The sequence below is a fragment of the Elephantulus edwardii genome, unplaced genomic scaffold (genome assembly GCF_000299155.1).
Source record: "Elephantulus edwardii isolate Elephantulus edwardi_28Jun2011 unplaced genomic scaffold, EleEdw1.0 scaffold00079, whole genome shotgun sequence".
NCBI lineage: Eukaryota > Metazoa > Chordata > Mammalia > Macroscelidea > Macroscelididae > Elephantulus > Elephantulus edwardii.
In genome coordinates this window covers 8,283,318-8,294,217 of record NW_006399829.1, presented here as the reverse complement: position 1 = coordinate 8,294,217, position 10,900 = coordinate 8,283,318, and the positions used below count along the sequence as shown (strand labels likewise).

Below are 10,900 nucleotides of genomic sequence, written 5' to 3'. Positions count from 1 at the left end.
GCAATCACTTGTTATGCATCAGAGAGTTGGACAGTGTCCAAGGAGGATAGAAGGAGAATTGATGCCTTTGATCTGTGGTGCTGGAGAAGAGTATTGAGAATACCATGAACTGCTAGGAAAATAAACAGATTCGTACTGGAAAGGGTCAAACCGGGTGGCTCCTTGGAGGCAAGGATTCTGAGGCTCCGTCTAACATACTTTGGACATGTTGTGAGGAGAGACCAGTCCTTGTAGAAGGACATCATGCTTGGGACGGTGGAGGAACAGCGCAGGAGAGGAAGGCCCTCTATGAGGTGGATTGATTCAGTGACTGGGATAATTGGGCTGGGAGTGTCAGAGACAGTGCGATTGGCATAGGACAGAGTGGAGTTTAGGGCTGTTGTACGTAGGGTCGCTATGAGTCGCAAGCGACTCGACGGCACATTACAACAACAACAACAGAGACACAAAAAACCTTTTTAAAGAAAACTACAAAGCATTACTGTGAGAAACTATAGTAGACTTTAATATATTTAAAAATATTACCTGTTCATGAATGTTGTTGTTATGTGTCGCGTTGTTTGCGACTAGAGTGACCTTAAGTACAACAGCCCTAAACCCTGATCGATCTTGCGCCAATCTTATTGTCTCTGACATACCTACCCCCCATCTCATTAAGGGTCTTCTCTGTTCTTTCACCCTTCCAAGCATGACACCCCTCTCTAAGGACTGATCCCACCTTGTAACATGTCCAAAGCATGTCAAATGGAGCTTCAGAATCTTTGCCTTCAAGTAGCAGCCTGGCTTCATCCTCTCCAGGACGAACTTGTTTGTTCCCTTGGCAGCTCATGGTATATTCAGTACTCTTCTCCAGCACCACACACAGCTCAAAAGCATCACTTCTCCTTCTATCATCCTAGTCATTGTCTAGATTTCTGATACATAGCAAGTGATTGCAAAGACCATGGCCTGGATCAGGCACACCTTAGTCTCCAGACTGCCATCATTGCTCTTCAGTACTTTAGTGAGGTTTCTTGACAGCAGACTTTCCCAATGCAATTTGTCTTTTAATTTTCTGCAATAGGAAGACTTAATGTAGTGAAAATGACAAGCCTATCAAAGGCAATCTATATGTTTAATACAATCCAAATAGAGATACCAAATTCATTTTTCAAAGAGATAGTAAAGGAAATTGGCAAGTTTATTTGGAGAAGAAAGAGACTTGAGTGAGCAAAACACTTCTAGAAAACAAGAATGAAGTGGCAGGCGTAGCACTGCTTGGTCTCAAAACCTACTATACAGCTGTAATCAAAACAGCATGGTACTAGTACAATGACAGACACAAAGACCAATGGGAAAGAATTGAGAACTTAGAAATGAACTCATCTCTAATGGTCAACTGGTATTCAACAAGGTAACAAAACCTGTCGAATGGGAAAACAACAGCTCTTCAATAAATAATACTTACAAAAGTGGGCTTCTACCTTCAGAAAGCTAAAGCAGAATATACATGGCAACACCATACACAAAAATCAACTCAAGGTGGATCAGAGACTCAGCATTAAAACCTGGTACCATAAATATCATGAGACAAAATGGGATCAAACTTAGAAGGCATTACCTATAGTAGAAGTAGGCTGATGAATACAGTTGAAATGCACAAGGAGAGGATAACATAGATGAGTGGAACTTCCTAAAGACTAAATCCCTAAGTGTATTTAAAAAACATTTCCAATAACAGACAACCTAGTTTACTGTATAAATAGTACCAATAAATATTTGTGTTAACAAGAAAAAAAAACAAAACATTTCCAATCGGGTGAAAAGAAAGACTACTGACTGGGAAAAACATTTGGCAATGACATCTGTCCCAAACAAGGGTCTCATAATGAAAGTTTACAGAATCCTACAGGGCCTCTTCAAGAAAAAGACTGAACACTCAATTGAAAAGTGGACAAAACACATGGAAAGGCATTTCAAAGAGGATAATATTAAAATGGCCAACAGACACATGAAGAAATGCTCAGAATCACTCATAGTAAGAGAGATGTAAACCAAAACCACAGTGACATACGATTGCACCCTGGTAGCAATGGTGGACAACAGGACAGCAAGCAATAAATATGAAAGAGGCTGTGAAGAGATTGACTCTTGTGGAATAATAAAAGGGTACAAACACTCTGGAAGGCAGTTTGACATTTCCTCAAAAAGTTGAACATAGAAATTTAAAATGACTCAGCTTTTCCACTGCTAGGAATATACTCCAAGGAAATTAGGACTAAGACCCAAATAGAAGTTTGTACACCAGTGTTTCTAGCAGATTTATTCACAATCACAAGAATGTGGAAACAGCCCAAATGTCCCTCAACAAATGACTGAATTGAGAAATTGTAGTACATTTACATGATAAAATACTATGCAGCATTCAGGAGCAATGATTTTAAAAAATAGTATATAACATGGGAGAGGCTGGAGAGCATTATGCCGCGTGAAGTAGTAACTCAGTCTCATGAGGACAAATATTTCTTGAGATCATTATTCTAAAGTGGGATGGTTAACTAGTAAGAGAGGTGTAAATCCAAGGGGGAAGAAAAGGGAATTGGAAGCCTGAGGCTGGAGAGGAGAGAAAGAATGGGGTTGCAGAATTTTGTAGACAGAGGGAGAGGGTGAAGCAATTGGGGTAGATCCAGTGAAGACCTGAAAAGATGGAGTAATTATGGCCATAGATCAATGGTGATTAATTTTATGAAACACCATGTAGGGGAATAATTGTACAAAACACAATGTGAATGAATGAATGTATAAAACACATAGTATACAAGTTTTGTATGCAAACCAATATAAAATTTCAAAAAATGGAGAAAAAAATTACCTTCATATGCTAGATGGAGGACCACCATGAACGGGACTTGATTAGATGACTGTGCATTTTTTGTTGCTGCTTTATGTTATTTTATGAATCATGTATTGCTAAAGTAATTGTTGCTTTTATATGCCATCAAGTCATCTGTGACTGACAGCAACCCTGTGTATATTAGCTCTGAAACCTGCTCTGTCCTGAGCTAACCTCCAGTCACTGAGTCAATCCACCCTTCCAAGCATGATGTCCCTCTCCAAGGACTAGTCCTTTCTGACAGAGATACCTTGTTAAAATAAGGGAGCTCTGGTGGCTTAATGATAAGAAAAGCACAAAAGTTTTCTTTTTTTAAAGCAATAAAATAAACTGAATAAAAGGAAAATATGTGTACAATATTTTTTCTTTTTATTAATTTTAATGAACATTTGCAGAGATTTTGGATTTCCATTCATTCATTATTGCACTTTTCTCCCTGCCTCAGTTTGCTCTTCTCTTTGAAAAGTAAAAGAAATAGTCCTTCATTGGTATACAATCCCTCCCTCAGCCCCCACCGCCTGCCCTGAGTATACTCCGCTCTGCAACTTTCATTCTGAACTCTTATGATAATCATAATACCCTATAATATATTGCTTTTGAACTGTTCTCATATATAATATTTAGATGAAGTCAGAGTTTGTTAGAATTAAAATTCAGATCTTTATGTCTCATGTGTCACAAGAATACACAATCTATATGTGATATATATTGCTAATAACATTTCTTTAAAATTTAGAAAATACTTTAGATTTATCCAATCAAAATTACTAATGTGGGGAAAAGTATCACTGTAAGAAACAGAGTGCTGAAACACAAGAATTAGTTTTAAAAGGGTACCATAAATCTTAAGATGATAGTCTTTTGGGTTTTCAGGGAGAGAGTTATTACATATTTACATTATAGGTCTAGTATGTGATTCAGTAAGAAACTTGTTTTACTGACTGAACATGTACTTTGCTTGACAGGGTCCATATCCATTGAAAAATGAAGTTGATGCAGATCTAATCAATGCAGGTAAATTGACTTGGATGCATCTTTTCCTGGTGTCTTTCTTTCCCATCAGTGTAGTTTGTGTCAAATAATAATAAAGATCTGGACTTGAATTATTATCTTTCCCTGAGCCTAGAGAGTACTCCATAGTATTTTGTTGAGAAGGAAGACTTTTCTTGCCCCTATTTGCCTGTCTCTCTGGTTCAAGGGAGTCTATCACTAAGATCAGATTTTAATAAAGGAAAGACTATACAGATGGACGAGTTAATGGCACGAACTCTGATGGAACAATCCTTTAGAATTCTAATTATAAATAGATGTTGTTGTTAGGTGCCATTATGTCAGCTGTTATTCCTAGTGACTCCATGATAAATAGATTGAAACCTTGTGCTACTCCAACCTCAGTCTCACCCTTCTCATGCCCTTTATTGAAGATTCCGTGTCAGCCAGTCTCATTTAGGGCCTTTTATGACTGTCTCTTTCCCTGACCTTTTCTTTATTGAATCATCATCTCTCTCTTTTTTTTTTTTTAACAACTGGCTCTTCCCATTAACATGCCTTTAAGTATGTTAGTGTAATTGCACTATAACTGTCAACAACTTCATTTTGCTTCGATCCACAATTAACAACGTTGGTACAAGCAGTCAGAAAGTAAGGAGATGCACTGGGAAAATCTGCAGTTAGGGACCTTTTCAAAGTGTTAAAGAGTAGTGATGTCAGTTTGAGGACTAAGATGCATCTGATTCAAGCCATAGTCTTTCCAGCTATGCATTTGAGACCTGGTCAGTGAATAAGGATGACAGAAAAAGGATTGACATTTTTGAGCTGTGGTGTTGGAGAAGGGCACTGAACATCCCATGGACAGCCAAGAGAATAAACAGGTACATCTTAGAGAGGATGCATATGGAGAGCTTTTTGGAGGTAAGAATGATGAGGCTTTGCCTAGTATAATTTGGATGTATTACTTGGAGAGGGACGTGATGTTGGGAAGGGTGGAGGGTCAGTGAAGGAGAGAAAGACCCTCAACCAGGTGGATTGATATGGTGACTGCTGCAGTGGGCTCTTGTGTGTCATGAAGTGTGAGAATGGCACAGAACAGGGTTCAGAGCTTTTGTTCATAAGGTTGCTGTGAGTTGTACGTGACTCAACAGCACCTAACAACAACAACAACAAAGAGCACCTTAGTTGTATTCATCCAAGATAGATCTGTTCTTTTGGAAGTCCATGGACTCTTCAGTACTTTTCATCAACACTATAATTCAAAGACATCAGTTTCTTCGATGCCTACTATTCATCATCCAACTTTCATATGTGAACAAACCTATTGAAATATTTTGGCTTTTATCAGATATACCTTAGTCTTCAAACTGGCATCCTTACCCTTTAAATCTTTGAAGAATTCTTTGACAAAGCATTTTCTAACGCAGTAGGTCTTTTGATTCCTTCACAGTTACTACCATAGTTGTTGATTGGGAGAGTTTAAGGAAGGGATAGTAGACAAGGTGGGAGCTCTGGTGGCCTACTGGTGAGAAGCTGTGCTGCACTCTGAAGGCATGCAGTTAAAACCACCATCTGCTCCACAGGATAGCCAGGGGTCATTCTCCTCCTGTTGAATTAACTACCTCTGAAAATCCACCAGAGGATCAGCTATGAAGTTGGTTCTGACTCACTGGCACACAACAACAACAACAACATATAGAGTTAAAGCAAGTAGGAAGGGGTGATGAAGTACTCTAAGAAACTGTTATCATCCGTAGGCTAAGGAACAGCTTACAAGAGAGGCCACCTCCCTGATATTAGCTGTGGCTTTCAGAAAAGAAACACAGCCAACTCTCAGCACCTGGAGAAGCTGCTTCTCCTCTGCTGAATCTCCTCTTTGTTGCCAATCCCAAGTCAAACTAATCAGCCTTCTCAAAATGGAGAAAAGTAGGGAGTGTATCTGTAGTGTCAAAATGAGGCAAGATCCAGCTTATTGAGATTGTTTTTGTCCTAAGTGTCATAGATTCCCTTGAAATTTTGTAATCCTCACTGGAGTCGTAACAATAGCTACCAAATGTTCAAAATGTTTAAGGATGCCTCTCCCACTTGGTGCATTCCTGTGATGTGAGCAATACATATTTAAATTGTTAACTTGGCTTTGCCTTCTCTTGTTCCTCAGGCCTATACTGTGGTTTATAACAGACAGACTTTTGACTTGCACAGTCTCACACTTAGCAGCAGCTGAGAGGAAAAACGAGAGCAGGTGCTTTGGCCCTGGTCACTGCTGGTGCTTGAGGCAGTCCTGCTGTCCACAGTAGGGGTGGGAATCCTCCTTAGGATGGGACTGTTCGGAAGCTGCTGATTTTTTATCTTCTAGAATGATTTGTGCACTCTTCTCTCTTTCTCCTATTCACTCTGCCCCCACAAAAGTATTATTCTTACATCAACTTTAAAAATAGTATGTGTAAAACTCAGTGGAGAAGTAATATGAGCTTAACATAAAGGCCAGCTGCCAGGTAGAACTGATATTTGATACTTAAAATTTTTGGAAGTAAAACAGCTTCTGGTTGAATAGTTGAATTAGTTAACACAACTCAACTCTGAAAGGCCCACGGTGATAAAGCAATGACATTTAACCAAGGCTATAATTTAATTGTACTGTACCCTTTAGCAATGGCTCATTGATCTGTGAAAATATTTGCTGCTTGGTTTAATTAATTTATGATGTTAGTGAGTTATTTGCAAAAGGAATAACTCCATGGTCTAGATTTCAAGCTTGCATTTAAAACCCCACTTTCCTCAGACAGGCAGTCTGTGTTTACAGGGACATTGCTGCCCATTGGGCATTTCTGAGTGCACGTAGGTTATCAGTGACTCAGTCCTAATGAAGCTGCCAGTGCTATATTTCAACCCTTGGAAAGCCACCTCGAATCTTAAACTAATGTGTAAAACAGTAAGTCAGTGTTTACAGGATTGATGCTGCAAATCCTTTTAATACTATTCTAGCTCATCATTGTCCTTCGCATGACTTTTATCCCTTTGGATTTTGGAGCACTTCAAATTAAAGAAGAAATCCTGTGAATTGGAGAATATAAATTGATGCTTTCCTCAGCTCTCCAGATTACCTGAAAATTACCTGGAAGATCAGACCATTGTTTATGATAATTTGAAAAGATTTGGGTGACAATGGCTTTGAAAGAACACAAAGCGTTATGTTTATGGGTATAATCAGTGTATTAAAATTTAAAGAGTAATGAAACAATTTCTAAGCTTTTCTTCTATGGTTGCATAATAAAAGGAATTACTGTTAGTATAACAGTGTATTACTGTTCATATAACTGTGATTTAGTGACTCAGTGGTTAAAGAGCTTGGCTACTAGCCAGACCAATCAAACTGCAGTGCCAGTGGTGCTTACAGAAGATGTGAAAATTGCTCTCCAGGTATATATGTGTTGTGCTTGCAAAGTCACAGGCCTACCAGTGAATTTACAAAGAGCATAGCATTTGAGGTCTAACTCGTGTTTGCAGCCTACCTTTTTGCCATTACATTGCTATGTCCTGCAGCGATACTGTTTCTACCCACACTGGACCACGTGGTGCACTCTGATTGTAATGTGATTCATACCTGGCTTGCTCCATGCCTTTGGTATTACTGTGATTTTCTCAAGCCTTTTGGTTCTGTCTCCTTCCTGTTTTGTTCCCATATCACCATGAGGAATGGCTTTTTTGAGACTGCATTCTACCTCTCCTTCATGTACCAGCTAAGTGTCCTCTCTAAAAGCTTCTGCAAATCAGAAATGATCTTCTTCAGTTCCCCACCAGTCTACCGCTCTCTCTCAAAGCATAGCACATTGTCCCTTGTCAGTATTTGTGTGTATTTACTTCTTTCCAGCAAGTTCTTTTTGCTTAGAACATTGGTTATCAAAGTGGTCTACACTCAAAAGCATAAGCAAGACTTGTTAAAAATGGAAATCGTCAGGCTCTCTACTTACCTACAGAGAGTCTCCCAGTTGAGCTTAGACACCTGCATTTTTTAAGCCCTCTCTCTACATGACTCTCACGAGTTTGGATGCCACTAGTTTAGGGAAACCACAGTTTTGTTCTTAGGCACTGTCATGTCCAGTACAACCCATAGCAACCCTGTGGACAACAGATCTGAACACTCTCCTAGCCTCTGCCATCCTCCCAATCTTTTTTTTTTATTGGGAAAAACATAATGGGGGTACAAGGAGGTGAGGGTTGGGGGCAGAAGGGTGAGGATGGGCCAGGATGCAGCTGCAGAGCTGCACAGTTTGGTCGGTGGGGGGAGCAGGTGAAAGAAATGATGAGGGTCCAGTGGGGGCCAGATGCTACAGAGGAATGACAAGCATTTTCCAATGGTAATTAAACCAACTGTCTTAATTGAGTTGGGAATTGCATGCTGACTCTCTGGCTTCTTCATGCTGAACAGGGGCGTAGATGTAAAGGGGGGAAGGGAGGACGCTTTATCACCTTACTGGTGGTCTTGGGTTAAAGCTGCTTGCCTTCTTGTTCTGTTAGAAGGTATTTTCCTGTCATTTGCTCCCCTCTGGACTGCAAAGTGTTTTCCCAGGTGGGTCCGGTGGGGATGGCTGGTTGAACCCAGAGGATCCATCCTCCTTTGCTTCCTTAGCTGTCAGTTGTATTTCCTTTTTGTCACTGGCACTGGGTTCACCAATCTTTGATATACTTGAACCCCTTGGTGAAGTCACTGGTCAGTCCATCTGGTTTGAGAGTTTCTCTCTTCAGCTAGCTCTCCAGTGTATGATGCCCCTCTCCAAGGAATCGCCTCTCCTAGCAACATGCCCAAAATATGTGAGATAATACTTTATCATCTTTGTGTCTAAGGACTGTATCTTCTCCAGGAAATAGCTGTTTGGGGTTTTTTGCAGCCTTTTTGGGATGTCCATGGACTGTTAATTTCTCGGCTCCAACACCACAGTTCAACGGCATCGTTCATTGTCCAGCTCTCAGATGCATAGCAAGTGGTTGAAAAGGTCATGGCCTGAATCAGGCACAGCTTAGTTCACAAACTGACTTCATTACTCCTCAGTGAAACTCCTGCAGACTTTCCCAGTGCAGTATTCTTCCTAAACTGCTGGTACCAAAGGTGTTGATTTTGGATCTAAGTAAGATGAAGTCATTGACAGTTTCAGTCTTTTCTCCATCTATCCTGATGTTGCCTGTTGGTCCAGTGGTGAGAATTTTGTTTTCTTCATGTTGATATGCAATCCATATTGAAAGCTATATTCTTTGATCTTCAGCAGCAAGCACTTCAAGTCCTTGTCACTTGAGCAAAGTTTTGTCATCTGCATAGCATAGATTATTGATGAGTCTTCTTCCAATTCATTTGCCACATGCTTCTTTATAGGGTCCAGCTTCCTGAATAATTTGCTTAGCATACAAATTGAATAGGTACGGAGAGGCTACAACCCTCATGTGTCCTTTTTTCATTTTAAACCATGTGGTGTTTCTTTGCTCTATTACGCTACTGCCTCTTGGTCTGCGTATAAGTTTTGCAAGAGTACAATTAAGTGTTCTGGAATTCCCATTCTTTTCATTATTAGCCATAATTTTTTTTTTATAATCCACATGATCAGATGCCTTTATTTAATCAATAAAGCACAAATAGACAGTCTTCTGGTATTCTCTGCTTTTAGCCAGAATTGATCTTATACCAGCAATGTTATCAGACCTGGTGCCACAGTTTCTTCTGAATTGAACCTGAACTTCTCACATTCTGTCTATATATTGTTTTAGTAATTTTTAAATGATCTTGAGTATGTTCCTTGCAAAATAATACCAATGATATTGTTTGATAATTTCTACATTCTGTTGATCACCTTTTTTGGGGAACAAATATGGATCCCTTGTAGTTAGCTGGCCAAACAACTGTCCTCCAGACTTCCTAGCATAGACTGGTGAGCATATCCACGGCTGCTTCAGCTAGTGAAAACATGTCTGTTGGTATCTCCTTAATTCCCAGGCCCTTATTTTTTGCCAGTGCCTTCAGTGCAGCTTGAATTTCTTCCTTAATAACCACTGGCTCTTTTTTTTTCTCTAAAATTTATTTTATTATTTTTTGTGTGTACCGTCAAATCAGATCTGACTGGTACAGTAGGAAATTGCCCCTCCTTCTCCAGCAGAGCTTCTGATGGATTTAAACCTTGTGCTTCTGGGATTGCAGTGCAGCTTCTTGCCCCTAGGCCACTGAGCTCCCTTAACCACTGGCTCTTGATCATATGATACTTCCTAAATTTTTTCAGTGTCCACTAGTTCTTTTGGTGTATTCCTTTCATCTTTTTTAAACGCTCCCTGAATCATTCAAGATTTTTGTCCGTAGTGTCTATTAGGTATGGCCACTCAAGGGTTGAATTTCTTTTTCATTCTTTCAGCTTGAGAAATACTGAGCAAGTTCCCTTTTTATTCTCCAATTCCAGCTCTCTGCAAATTCTGTTATAATACTGACACCCTTTGAAATTTCCTGTTTAGTTCTTTTACTTCAGCCTCTCTTCCCTTTGTTTTGGCTTCTCAACATTAGTGCAAGTTTCATAGTCTCTTCTGATGTCCATTTTGGTCTTTTCTTTTTCCTCTGTCTTTGTAATGACCTTTGGCTCTCTTCATGGATAATACCCTTGATGCCATTCATGATATCATAGGAATAGTAGAGGAATATGAATAGTTATAACTGCACATAGTAGATATTTATAATGTCTAGAGAATACCCTGTGAAGTTATAAGCCAAAAGACTTGACAACTAGTGAGGATGATACAGGATAGGAGAACGTTCACATCTTTTGTACATAGGATCATGGTCTAGAGGGTAACGAGTTCTATTGCCAATCTTGCTTAAATCCTGCCACGCTGTTTGGATCCCTGCCACTCTATTTGAGTCCACTAGCTGCTCCACAGAAGAAAGAGAGATAATCTCTTCTCTTCTGAAAACCTACTGGAGGGTCAACTCTGAATCTGTTCCAATTTGACAGCAATGAGTTGAATTTGAGTAGGGTTTTGGTGTTTTTTGTTTTTGGATTTTTTTTT

The 10,900-nt window shown here is 39.6% G+C and overlaps 1 protein-coding gene across 1 annotated transcript in view; it reads left to right on the top strand.

Annotated features, from left to right (window-relative positions):
• The window catches only part of OXCT1 (3-oxoacid CoA transferase 1), a 274,702-nt gene that overhangs the window by 157,209 nt on the left and 106,593 nt on the right, over positions 1-10,900 (top strand). Inside the window, exon 11 of the mRNA XM_006889586.1 lies at positions 3,838-3,886. Within this exon, the coding sequence (XP_006889648.1) occupies positions 3,838-3,886 (49 nt within the window). The remainder of the gene's footprint in view (positions 1-3,837; positions 3,887-10,900) is intronic.